This window comes from Haemaphysalis longicornis, unplaced genomic scaffold (genome assembly GCF_048455015.1).
Source record: "Haemaphysalis longicornis isolate Haplotype H1 unplaced genomic scaffold, Haemaphysalis longicornis Haplotype H1 scaffold_2, whole genome shotgun sequence".
Taxonomy (NCBI): domain Eukaryota; kingdom Metazoa; phylum Arthropoda; class Arachnida; order Ixodida; family Ixodidae; genus Haemaphysalis; species Haemaphysalis longicornis.
The window spans coordinates 102,205,515-102,219,590 of NW_027526295.1; the positions used below are offsets into that span (position 1 = coordinate 102,205,515).

A 14,076-nucleotide genomic window follows, 5' to 3' on the forward strand; every position below is an offset into this window, starting at 1 on the left:
GACCCAATTAAACTCGCATCGCAATACTTCTACAACCGGTGCGTTCTGCAGAACTGCCTCTAAGGGCGCGCAGATGCGAGCCGTAACTGCGTGCTTTGCATAAGCTTGTCGCAAAAGACGCCACGGTCCTGGTCTTTTTGAGAAACCGAAAGCGGACTGTTCAGAGGCATCATGTCGATTTTCTCGTTCCATGGCGTATGAAACAGCTGTTATTAATTAGAATGTTATTAATTAGAAGCATTCTTTGCCGAGTACCCGCCCAGCCGGGATCGTCTGGCGCCCTGCATTTCCACAAAACTACATATTTGGCGGAGGTTACACCTGTAATCGTTATGATCGATCCTCTCCGTTTTCTATCTTCCGTCGCTGCTGCGTTCGGTCATTCGGTCACGCGGACGCCTACGCCGCGAATCCCTGGTAACATCTGCCAGAGGGCTTCGCCCTAAAAAGTAGCAAGAATTGCGATCCGTGTACGACCTGCATTTCTACAAAAATGCACATTTGGCGGGAGTAAAGTAAAAGGACTTCATGGCTATAATGGCATAAATTTAAATCATTGGCAAAAAGAAACAAAAAACCCATAAAGAATAAAATAATCTAACGTATTTCGCTACTTATAGCCATATTTAGCTGTAAAGACAAAGCACTCTAAACAAACGGAATAAGAATGCTACGCATTAGTAGACAATTCTATGAATTTCCGCAGATTTTTTTTTTTTGCAAGAACTAAAACAGTATAAACGTTCCGCTTCCTTCGCACGCGACACTTTGCGAGCAAAAACTCAGACGGAAACTTCCTTTCGGGGAAGGGACATATAGTGCGTAGTATTTATAGTCGGGCATTGTTCCTCGTGTTTTCTCTTTCGGACGTCCGAAAGGAGTTGACCACATCTGTGCTGCTCAAATCTTCCGAACACACGCCAACATGGCGCTAGTGTCTTTGGTTTTGCATGTGTTTCGGGCCGCTCGCGACAGTGTGAACCGCAATCTTTTTTGTCTTTTTGTCGTTGTTCCGCTTTCGTCTCGCCTCTCTTCGACAGTGTGTTTTAACCCTGTTTTTTTTTTTCTAAAAACCAATCCAGCCTGAAATACGCTATAATTTTTTCCTGTACTTGGGTTTTGTCTTAACCCTGCCCAAGGCTACCTGCGCGCTAAGCAATGTTGTCATGCATGAACCGTGGCGTGTATGCGCTTCCTAGTCAGCACAGCCAGACGTCACCTGAGCTTGTTATGGGGGTTGCGTCACAGCAGAAACCTACCTAAAGCTCAAAAAACCACCCTAAATGAAATGACAGCAAAAACGGACCCGAAATGGATGAAACGACGCAATTTTAAAAAACAGCGTACGTAAATGCTTACCGCAGCTAGCTCATTCAACACTTGCTGACATATATGGAGAGGCGAAACCAAGCTGAAGCGGACAAAGTCACCCAAATTTTAAAAAAGGGGAACAGAAACCAATGCAACAGAAAAACAACCACGGTGTTTACGAATAATAAGCAAAATAGCCATAATTGTCCTAAAAGAGGCTACACCACAAAAATGTGAAAAAAAGGTAGCTGAAACTGATCTAACTGTAATGAAACTGCCCGAAGTCGCATTCATAATGCATAAAGGTGTCTTAAGTAGATTATATACGCGATAAAAAAGGATAATCTTCATGTATGACAAACCATTGAAAAATAAGAAAAAACGCCGCCAACAGGTTTCGATGGCAAATTAATATAACCTGCAAATAACACGTACAAATGAACATTAAAAAAAACAACAAACAAATCGCGGTACAAGGGCGGAAATAACAATCCATCAAACAAATTATGCAATGACGGAATTATAGTTTTGATTTCAATTCACATCTTCAAGTATTGGTTTATAAAATTTGACAGCATCATTGATGATGGCTGGGAGCCAGCTGCCATGCTTCCTATACGTGACCCTCCCTTCAAGGTGGAGAGTTTAACGTCATATTTCGAAATATCCCCAGTCGTTCATTCTGAGCACAGTCGTTGACTGGAACGCATTGCCATCGCACATAGCCATCGTCAATGATGCTGGCGGGAGCCAGCTTCCATCTCCCTCAGGTATAGTGGTCTTGCCCGCAGGAGCAAAACCACTACACTACAAGACCGATCTACTGTGGGCAAATACATAGGGTGCCACAACCACGTGGACATAGCTTTTGAAGCATGCCCCTAGATAGCGTCATGTGGCGTCTGGCTGTGCTGACTTCCTAGCCAGCCCAGCCTAGGAAACCGTGACTAGGAAACCGTGCCGCCAGTGGAGGTAGCTCTAAGAGGTAGAGTCTATACACTTCGTATTCAGTCTCGCCGTTATGGAAGGCCCATTAACGGCGCTACTGGTTTTTCGCAGCAGGAGAAACCACTGCAGCATGAAAAGCGCGTATGAAAATTTGGTCCGACCATTCCTGTGTTCCTAAAGAAAAACAACAGTACTAGGCACAAAATATTCCTCATTAAAAGCCTGCCCCGCATGTCTGGAGGCCGTGGTGGGTAGAATAGAATTAGGATAGAATAACGGAATATAGTTACGCGCGAATGTCCGTCTCGAGGAGAGCGATCAAACTCGCACTCCACAGAAGGGACCATATAGCACGTCGTTCACTCCGGAAGTGTTAGCGGAGTGAGGAGAAGAGTGTATGCCCGTGTGCGTAATGAATACACCCATCACCACCATCATCATCATCATATTACAAGGTGTGTTTACCAATTACTTCGAAACAGAAATTAATAGCGGATTTTTTTTTAAACTCCCACCTGGGGCCTTAACCTAATTATCGGCTGCATTTATTCCATGAATTTCCGAAACTGTGAAGCAAAGCCTTTTGATTAAGCCTTTTGAGACCTGTCACTCTCACGACAACAAAATCTTTGCTCGCCTTCCATCCGTACTAGCCAAAGCCTGAATTGTGTCGCAGTGATCCTCAGCAAAACGGCTCACCAGCCCACAAACGAGTGTAATCTGGGACTTCCCAGCTTCTTGCTGTACACGCCGTGTTTTTTACTATTACTATTTTTTATGCGAATGTCCGTTTGAGAGAGCGTGTCTTGTTATAGACCCCTTCATCGTTTGAGCGCGATAACATGTACACTTGGGTTAGACTATGTGGCGTGTCGGTAGGTCAGCCGTTGAGGGAGCCAGTGACGTCGCAGCCAGATTTAGAAATCATCATCATCACCATCATAATGATGATGATGATGGTGGTGGGGGTGATGATGATGGTGAGATCGTTTATTTTGTTATTGAAACAGGACAAAAAGTCTGACCTGTCAAAGCCACGCAGGGCGTGAGTGGCAAAGCCTGGTAGCCATCAGAAATCGAAGACAGTAGCAACAACAAACAATAAGAAAATCTATGTCAAAACAAAAGCAAAACACGGGAACAACAAATTCGGGAATTCTAAGTGTACATGAAGATACATGGCAAACACACGCTTTGGGGGATGCTGGTAGTACATTTTATATCTATTACTCGGACACTTTTTTAATAGCTTTGACATAAACAATGTAAAGGTGTAGCGTTGGCAGTACCACGCAGGTTGTTCTTTTCGCGCTCTTTTTTTAAAACTATCTCAAGCAGATTTGTGGAAAAGTGGTAAACTACCTTCACTCCAACATGTGACGCACTGTGTTCCCGCCATACTGGTGGTTAAAATCGTCCTTTTAGTTTCCCAAAATTAAGTAAAAGAGCGTCGTAATCTGGTCGTGGTCACTGCTCCGTATGCCAGATGAGGGTTTCGGGAGAGATGAGAGTGTGGTACAGCAAAGATGGCGACGACGGCGCCTCTCTCTCTCTCTCTCTGTCTGCCCGCAGCAACCCGAGCCTGTCGGAGGAGGGCAACTGGGAGCGGATCTACTGGCCGGCGCACACGGCGCACGGCAAGGAGTACCTGACGCTGGCCGTCAACTCCAGCCTGGTGGGCTACGGACACCGGGCAAAGTATTGTGCCTTCTGGCAACAGTTTCTACCTCGACTCGTCAACCTCTCCGGTGAGTGGGCCGACCCTTTATGTTTCTCGTTACGCGCTTATTGCTTGCTTGCCAAGTGTGTTCCCACCTTCGCGCCCCACCCTCGAACTTACCTTTCCGTTTATGCTGCTGGTGTACTGCTGGTGAGGGGACCCGTCGTCGGCGCCGGTCGAGGACCTAGCCACTAACGATGGTTCTAGTTCGCAGCAGCAGAAAGCACCACTACGGACCAGCAGCGCCCTAGTTTTATTTGCCCCAGCCATGTATACCAAATACGCCCTACTGCCGTCTTCTTATGTCTGCCCCAACCTCTGGTCCTCGCAGGGAAGACTTTGCATCAATCACTGCGCTGTGCGCAATTAGGTATGATCGAATGATATATCACGGAATATTAATTGATCTCGTCTCCTCAGCTGATGATTTTTCGAAACTGTTGAGAGGTGTTTCTCAATGTCCTGTACGTAAGACGACAGTATGCCTTCCGTCGCGCGCTAAAGAAGGGCAGTGGGGACAAAACTACCGTGTTGATTGCGAATGACGCGGTACTTCGCTGCCGCGCCACTTCTTCGACGACCCCACACGGTGCACTTTATGACATATCTGGAGTGGTAACACCGACAGCGTGGAGCTCGAGCACCCGAGTTGGTGCTGCTACGAACCGTGATGATAGGTTTTAGAAGGGTAGGCAGTACAAGGGGTAATGTCTGTGCTTTGGTCAAACAATGGCTGTTGGAATTGGTTTTCCTAGCAGGCAAAGAGCTCCAGAACATTGCTTTGTGCATGAGAGCAAGGGGGCAAACACACGTGCGGAGAGCGACAAGATTCCGCCCGCGTAATCCCTCTCTGGAAAACCGGTCTGGCAGCGGTCAGGAACACGCATGAAGGTTATAGGACCGGTTTTGGAGAGGAAAAAACGCGCGTGGGAACGCGTCGCGTTCCGTGCATGTGTTCGGCCCTTAAAGGGACACTTAAGGCAACCAGCAAGGTGGTTTCAAGCAATAGTATGACCTTCCCATAGCCATTTTAGCGTTCATTCGGTGCCGAAAGATGCCTTAATTGCTGAGAAATTGCGAATCAAACGCTGATCAAACGTGACGCGAGCAGAGGCTGTTGCAGCCGCTGTTAGCGTCACGATGAACTGGAAGCAAGGGAGGCACCGGTGATGCATACAGGTATAAAAGAAACCGAATACAACGCTACCACGTACCAAGCGGTTTCGTCAGTTTTGTTCAAGTCAGTCGTGCTGCTCCCGACCACTAAGTAAATTTTTCTTCATGTAACCCGGCATCAGTATTGACGCTTTGTTGAAGGAAAGGGTATTGTCCTACGCCGCGTGAATGTTGACGTCGAACCTGCCGCTTGCGCGCGGCCCCTGCACGCCGACTCGCATTGCGGAATCGCCGCCTGCATGGGCGAATAGCGCCACTTAGCGGCCGCCAGGAAAGACGTTCCGTACGCCAGACGTTGAGCACACTCGAATATAGTGACTTCAGCCACAATAAGCGTTTCCGGGTGTTTTTTAGCGCAGGAAACAAACAGAATATCTTAATAAAAGTGGCTACGCACACAGCTATGTACACTGTATACAAGGGTCACTTGATGATCTGACTGAGTATTGCACCGGAACCAAAACTAGGTTGTTGGTGTTTGGGATCACCGCGTGATCTATCGGCTGGGCTCCCATCATATGGTTTCTAGCTGTCTTATTGTTCTTCGATGCTCAAGCACGTAACTACAGACACTTCCAGTTAAGTTCTTATAAACTTGTGTAGGCGTGTTGTTAAAATATTTGCCACGCAATTTTAACAGCTTCCTGTGTAAGTTGCGCGGTGGCGGCGACTCCTGTATTTACGTTTTCGCTATTTCTTGCGTTATTTTAGAAGAGCTAAGCGTTACAGTGGTATATTCGGGTTCTCGGTGAGCTAATCTATCGGTCTAAAGCAACTTATATTTCGCCTTCACTGTCCCTTGAAAGATCCGCTCAATTGTCTTTAAATTTTCTCTTTTCCTCTCCGTCCCGTAAGTATTTTTAAACTTCCTCGAGGCTGAAGAGACAATCGAACATGTGCTTTGTCGTTTCCCCCAGTATTCATCGAAAAGACCTGTTTTGGCCGCCGAGCTCAACCGATTGGACAATCAACCGTTCACAGTAAAGACTATTCTAGGACATCGACCCCTACAGTCGACTTCGCAGAAGGCAACAGAAGCCCTTCCGCGCTTTATGAAGGACACACGCTTAGCTGAAAGACTACAGTGCCCACAAACGGACTAAAGTGTGTGCGCGGTCCGGCTCTTTTCCCGTTTTTTTACCTGCCCTCTCTTTCATTCCCTGCACACCCCTTCCCCAGTGTCGAGTAGCAATCCGGGCTCTAAGCCTGGATGACCTCTCGGCCTTTCCGCTCGCTTTTCTCCTCCACAATCCCGAAACATGATTGCTACTCAAAAAAGAAGGTCACGACAAGGTTACCTTCTCACCCTGACCTTCCACGTTGTCTACGAAACGTGAGAACGTCCCTCGCTTCTTGGTTATCGGATCTCCAGGCAAACGTACACCTCTGTGGCATTCAGCCAGTTTTGGTTACTAAGAAGTTATATGAAAGTGTTGTGCGTAGAAATCACAATACGAATGACAAAGGCCTGCTGCACGGCGTCTCGACACGTCCGTCACTGCTTGTACTCGTTAAAAGACTACGGTTGATTCCTCTTTCATAAGAATCAGTAAAACACGGAAGTGAAATGTGCAGCGATATCTACAGCTGAGCTTGATTTGCGGGTCGGCGGCTGTCTTGCTTGGGTGTGCTTGGCGAGCGACGTCCTGCTGGCGAGTCGCTTCGGCAAAGGTGTACTGGCGTCATTTCCGTGACGGATATCACGTGAGTGAAATCTTGAGATACTGCGGCATAAAACACTTTCGTGATAAAATATGAAACTCGAAAACGAACAACCTTAAGTGTAATGTACGTTTTAGTACTAAAGGTTGCTTCCCCGCAAAAAGACCCCATGGGCAGGGGTGCACCCTTTACAGGCCACTTGCTTTGTTGTACTGGCGTATGACGTCAGCGAAATCGTGGTGTATCCGGTAATAAAACACTTTCGTCTTAAAATGGGCTCTGCAGAGCTTTCAGAGTGGAGTAGGCGGCAGAATACGATAGAATGGAAACGACAGCAGTAAAATACCGGCCCTGGTAGACAAAGGGAGCGACAAGCAGGCAATACGGCTAAACCGAGCCAATGTGGCTCATATGGTTAAAACGCGAAGAACGGCTGGCACGGTGGCGAGAGGTGTTCGGGAAACGCCATATTGCGGACATCTGATTGAAGCCGGAGCAACGCGCGCACATCGGGCCGGCCCTCAAGTTCGGGAAGAAGCGGGGTGAGATGCTCACTCGTCCTTGAAGATCTATCAGTGCATCTTCTGCTAATTTTGTTGTTGTTCTTCTGTGTGATTTGCATTTATTGTGCGCATAAGGCAAATTGAAATGAAATTACGTAAACGTTTATCTCCGCGATGCTTAAGGTGAGGATACAAAGGGCCTGTTGGGTCTTTTTCACAGCTTAGTGACGTCCCCTGTGCACTCCGAGAGGGTTGTAGCCTCGAAGTCTCCGTTGAAAATTTTAGCTCCACTGTTAAGGCCCGTTCACACTTGCGACGAAGCGTCGCGATGAAGCGACGCGACGAAGCGACGAAAGCGAAGGCGATCATCACCCTTGCTGTTCACACTTGCACGCGACATCGAGCGACGGTGGCTACGATTTCTTGCTTTTCTTGTTATTGTCTCGCACTCGGAGAGAGACTTCACGGGAGTTTCGCCGCTTGTGGAGACACGGCACCCGGGTGAATTTTCAGGATATTGTTACGTGGCCAAAGACGAAACCGTTGTCTTGAAGGAAAAACACGTTTACTGGAAAAAGAAACCCACACATGGTTCCGGCAATATGACGTCAGGAAATCATGAATGAATGAATGAAAAAGAAACGTTAGTCTGGGATTTTCTGGCTGTGCTGGCTTTGCGGGGCCCCTCCTCACCAGGTCAAGCTGGACCATGGTGTACTTGCTATAGTTTGTATTTTATTGGTGGTTCAGACGACTCAACTTCCCTGTTTCAGGTAACACCCAGCCCCTGTCGTACTTTGAAGCTCGTGTGATGTTGGCAGACTGGTGTTGTAGCTGTGATCATGCTCGTTTCGAGAGCGCGTCCACTTTCTTCTCGGCAGGCATTAATCGCCGTAGCTTTGCCGAAGTCGACCATAATGAATGCCGTGTTACGTAGTGAAGACCGCGTGACACTGCTTCCCATTGACCACGTCCGAGGTCCACAAGTCCTGCTGCTAGCCTCTATCAGTATCGGAAGCGCACCTCCCTCGCTTTGAAAAAAAACCCCATGTAGGCCAACCGGGGGATAGACACGCAAATTGCCTAGATGCGCGTTCAAGTGGATGCGCCTAAATATGTTTTAAAATTGTATTAAAAAGTAAAATCAAAACATTTCGGCTCATGCTACAATTGTTGACCGGAGTTTCTTGAACAAAGCGCTATTCTTTTTATTATTGTGACATGGCTGAAACGAAACAAAACATGGTAATTTTTTTCACGCAACTAAACTAAAATATTCTGGCTAGTAAATACTTATTGGGAATGGAATGGATGACTTTGTTATAGGAGGATGCCAAGAGGCTCTGTTGTGGGACATGGGAAAAAGGGTAGGGGAAGATGTTCATATAAAGTCTTTTCACTGCACTCGCTGTGATCGTTTACTTAGCACGGTATGCACAGTTGAAGTTGTGGCGAGGACACTATAATACGACCATCATCGGGGTGTGCAATAGGAGCCGTTCAGGAGCCACAAAGGGTGTGTTTGGGGGGGCATCTAGAGAGGGGTTGGACGATCCGCCATCATACTACTTTATAGAGACCTTTTTGACAGCAAATTCTGTAATTTGCTGTAACATTTGGGGGTTGTTTCTGACATGTTGGGCATGTTCTTCGGAAGTCGTCGGGCGTACTTGCGTTGTAAGGAACTGGTCGCGGTCAGTCGAGTAAGCTGAATAAGCCCAGATGAGGTGGAAAAGGTTCGGTGTATTGTTGCTGCTGCAGTACGGGCACCGAGGACTAGCAAAGTGCCTAGGCGTTGTCCATTTGGAGATGACGTCCGGAGTGTAGGCCTAGTCAGCGTAGACTTTATTGGCAAAAATTTCTCCTGTTCTTGGCAGGAACTGCAGAGGAGCAAGAAAAAAAATATTTTGCCGTCTCAGTTTCTTTTCTTTTTCTTTTTTTAAGTTCTTCCAGGCAAGAAAAGCAAAGCAGAAAATTTCATTCTCAGGTGGTTTTTGGTTTTAGTAAGTTCGAACTTCCCAACTCACGTTTAAAATCATGCCACGGCTGGGCACAGCCTCCGTTCCTGTTCTTTTTTTTTCTTTCTATCATTATTACCCGCAGCGTTATACGAAAAAAAAATGTAAGGGATCGGAGCTGACGGGGCAGTCGCGGGGCGGAGTAATCCCGGAAGTCCGCGCATCCCCCTTCTCAGTTTCCTTCCGGTCTGTCTTTGTGGCCATCCGGCCCGGGTCAACCCTCTGGCCGCACTCGCCCTCGCCCTGCTTCCGGCTCGGCCGGTTTTGTCGACTCCAGGATAGCTGGGCTGCCAGCATACTTTCCCCTTCGTGTTTTCTCACATGGGCGCCGGAACTCCTGCCGAGTCTTCTGACCACCTTAGGGCATCTCGTCCTGTTTTGTGTCTATACGTGTTATTTACACTCCACGCACATCTTGTTCTCCTTTTCCTGCTGGTTCACCGGGGCCCATTTCACCTCTCTCTCTCTCTCTCTCTCTCTCTCTCTCTCTCTCTAGCTGCCGGCTAGAGTTCTGGATTTATTTATTTCAATTCCTTGCGGCTGCAAACCCCCGCATCTCAGCAGAATAGCCGGAAGCTTTTACTCGGCACATTTCCCCCACTGGCTTCTTTTTTTGATGGATAAGCAGAGTGCGTCAGAATCCCAGGTGAATTTTTATTTATTTACTTATTTGTTTCCAATACTCTTTGCCCTTGCAGGCTGTTACAGGGGTGGGAGGAAAATACTTTTCCACAAACACGTAACGCCAGTTCCGCGATAGACAAACAGTGCATTCATAAAACACATTATGACAGATTACGCTCAGACGATTCACTTGAGTGTGTGTCAATAAATACATAAACTGCAAACTGCAATAAAAGAATAAAGTGCAATGAAACAGACCCTGCCGACAACGTGTTTAGTTAAAGCACGCATCGTAAAACCACGAAGAGAGAACACAAACGCGAAGATGTGTTGCAAGAACTTTGTTGCAGGATGTCCGTCACTGGGGCTGGCTGGTCTATTTATTTTGGGGAAAATCACAACACTGGAATCGACAGCTTGGTGTCTGTCTGTCTGTCTGTCTGTCTGTCTGTCTGTCTGTCTGTCTGTCTGTCTGTCTGTCTGTCTGTCTGTCGGTCGGTCGGTCGGTCGGTCTGTCGGTCGGTCGGTTGGTTCTGCTATCATCTTCGTGTGACTGCCAGCGGTGACTGTATCCTCTCAGCATCATTGCACCAACTTCGTGAGAGGGGACCACATTAGAGCAAGTGTTTTCCTCCCACCATCCTTTTTTTGGCGTTTTTTTAGTGCGTAAACATTTTTCCAAGCTCCCCACAGCACCGACCGTGCATCGCCCTGCATCTGCAAAAAAAAATGTATAATTGGTGAAGTTAATACATTTAATTTTTGTAATAGTGAAACGAAGACAACGAAAAATACAAAAATAAAACAAATGTAATAAAAATTAAGTAATGACACGAAAAAGCTTATCAAATCTACAAAGGCAAGAAAAAACCCAGACGAACAAATCAAAGCACAAAAAAATGGTGCAAGAGCACCAACCGTGCAACGCCTTGTATGTGCACAAATATGCGTAATTGGTGACGTTAGTTGTAAAGGTGTAAATATCCATTACTCGTAGTAGGGAAAACTCAAAATTAATAAAAGGAGCGTAGAATTTCTTGCGAATTAGTAGACAATTCTTGGAATTTCTTAACATTTTTGTGTTTCATGGCGTGATGGTCCTTTGTGTGTCTGTTTTCCCCACGTTTTCTTTTTTTTATTTTCATACATGATTTTTTTTTTAATTTTTTGTGCAACGTAGGGCCCCTCCTTCCCCAGAAAAACAAGGGCCGAATGGAGAATTCCAGATTTTATCAAGCACCGGTGTATTGTCACTGCGTAGTTACACTGCACCCTCAGATTGCAAAGAACACTTGTGAAGGTATCTTCGAGTGAACCTTGACGGGAATTCGTAATGTAATCTCCAGTCCCTCTGACCCTATCCTCGTTGAGAGCATCCGCAAAACGCCTCCCGCTCACACTGGTGATGCTCCCCACGCTGCACTGCAGGGTGAAACGCGCTTATTTGTCATCGAAAGCCTTTTTGCCTTTGTTCATCTCTTTTTTTTTTTAATGGTGTGGTAATTCTTCACAACGTTACTGCCAGGAGATCATGAATAAGGCACTTCAAAGTGAAACATCAATATGTCAGTGAGGAGGTCTCAAGGCGTCGCTAGCGCAGGGAGCACGTATTCTCAACGGTTGTCATAGCAACCGCGCAAGTGTACAAAAGGGGGAGAGGAGGATGCCGTAGCGGTGGGCTGTGCCCCTTCGCCCCGTACGTTTTACGCTCGCCAGATATGCGCGGCGGTCGCTTCAGAAAATCCAGCCAGGTGCGCAAGTTCAGCAGGAGAAAGTGCGTCGACCGAAGGCGTCGGTGGCAGTGCGCGGTGCTTACGAAAATCGGCGTATGCCGTCAGATTTCTCCGTGAACATGCTGCAAGCAAATGGGTTAATCTGTGTGTGTGGTGAGTGCACATAGAGGAGGAAGCCGCCGCTGCTCAGTGTGTCGAGCAAAAGTGTTGGTTGTGGCGCGTGTGGGAAGGAGATTCGGGGTGGGTAAGATTCTCCCTGTACGTTACATTCGTCAGATCACATTGGGCTCTCGCTGCGCGATGACGCCCTGCCCTGTGTGTGCGCAGTGAAGGCACGAGATAGTGGGCGTCCTCCTGGATAGTCCTCGGGCAATCAGAGTACTGCTTTCGGACTGAAGGGCCCACGAAAATTGAGCGCTGGATCGCGTCTCGGGCAGTCCGCGGTCGGTCCGGGATTGATAATAGAGGATGCTCAGTGTGGGGCGGAGTGGATTGCTATGAGGCGGGTGGGGTGCAACTTACGCTGCTCGAAGATTTGATGTATTTTATGATGTATCAAGACTCTAGGTCTTCTACGGACCCTGGGCAGTAATAAAAAACGAACAGCGGACCACGCAACTTTTCGTTGTAGTAGTGCCCACCCACTTACTTCGTACATCGGCATACAGTCTGTGGGCCGAAAGATTCTACACCCACCGAAGCACCAATGCGGTAAGTGAGCGTTACTGAAACTAAAATTCTTGGGGGCCACTTTTCAGGTGCGGGGCACCTTAGTTCAAGAGAGTGAATTGCTGGGCTAGTTGGTTCATATTGTTCAGAAAAGGGGAAACCAGCAAGCAGAACGCAGGACGAGAAGAGGAGGCACACACACAACACCTTAGGACCGCACAATGTCCGTCCGCGTCCGTGCGCATAGCATTTACAATCGCAAAAAGTCACACAGGCACCGGCAGGATTCGAGCCTGTGTCTGGTAGACCAGACAGAGTTAGTGTCAGTCGTCCTACCCATTGGGTTACGACCGCGAGTTAGTACCCGAGAGTCAAACGGCTTACTCCCTCGCCTGTAACAATGCGGAGTACCTAAGGACCTCCCAATGTCTGCCCGCGTCCATCCGTGCACACACCACCATCAAGCGAAAATCAAGCGAAATTGGATCTGAGCCGTGAGTTGCAGTTTCATTTAGGGAATAGTCAAGGTGCAACTCACGGCTCAAATCGAATGGCGGTCGGGGCGCAAATGGGATGTCTCTCGGAGCGCAACTTGAACGTCATTTCGAGTCCTCGTACTCCGCACCCTCGCCATCATCCACGGAGGGGAGATGCTGCCAATTTATTTATTTTTGTTTACTTTTTTTTTGCTTGCCGACTGTACACCAGAAAACATTACCTCACCATTCTGTCCCTGTGAAAGTGGGTGACCAGCCACGTGACCAGCCACCAACCGCATGACCTACAACAGATGGCACGCAATTCAGGTGAAGCTTACGAGGCCACGTTATTTTTCTTAAGCCCTAATAGCTGTCATCCCTAAGAAAGACTGGTGCATACACGTACACTCTTTTATTTTAACTGCACTCATCTTGAAGTTGGTGCCTATTAACGATAACTATAACCACTTAAAATGCGTATCGTAGGGATGACACGCAATAGCTTGCGGTTACAATCATATTTTTAACAGCGTGGGACTTTGGCGACGACCGCGTTCTGATGGCACACAGACCGGCACGTTCGTTTTTCAACTCCGCGCAGTTAGTAGCTATTATCAGGCACAGACTACGTCACGCACTACGTCCTGAATACACAAAACCACGCAGCCCTGACGCGATCCGCGGTATGCGCTTGCTTTGGCGATATGGCTTTGCTTTTGTTGTTGGCCTTTGCACTGCCACTTTTTAGGAAAGAGCCTCCGGTACAACATGAGCGGTTGTATGCGTTCGCTTTGGCAATAAGCTTGGTCTCTATAAACAAGCTTTCCCACATGGCACTTATCATGGATGCGAGCCATGGAAGCTTCGCTTAAAATGCATAAATATCGACGGTAGAGTACAAACCAACAAAATCATCAGGACAACAAGTGAAACACTGAAGCTCTAAAAGCTACGCCAGCATGATATGCACTGTACGATCACTCCTCACGCATGTGGGTGAAATATTTTAGGGCACAAGTCACGTTACTTATTCAATTTTAGGGGCAAAGCCCCTCAGGGGCTCGGGCTGTCGGCGTCTCATGTCGTCGTCGTCGCCGTCGTCTCATGTAGACACAATACTAAAACACCGGGACACTCGTTTACGCCTCGCGCTGGAACGCTCCGTAACGCCCACTAATAAAACATCAGGACACTCGTTTGCGCCTCGCGCTAGAACGCTTCGTGCTTCAAAGA

The 14,076-nt window shown here is 47.6% G+C and overlaps 1 protein-coding gene across 3 annotated transcripts in view; it reads left to right on the forward strand.

The window, feature by feature from the left end:
- The window catches only part of LOC144169070 (acetylcholinesterase-like), a 295,512-nt gene that overhangs the window by 252,250 nt on the left and 29,186 nt on the right, over positions 1 to 14,076 (forward strand). For all 3 annotated transcript variants that reach the window (XM_077698070.1, XM_077698069.1, XM_077698071.1), the window contains exon 4: positions 3,832 to 4,007. In XM_077698070.1, coding sequence (XP_077554196.1) covers positions 3,832 to 4,007 — 176 coding nt within the window. The remainder of the gene's footprint in view (positions 1 to 3,831; positions 4,008 to 14,076) is intronic.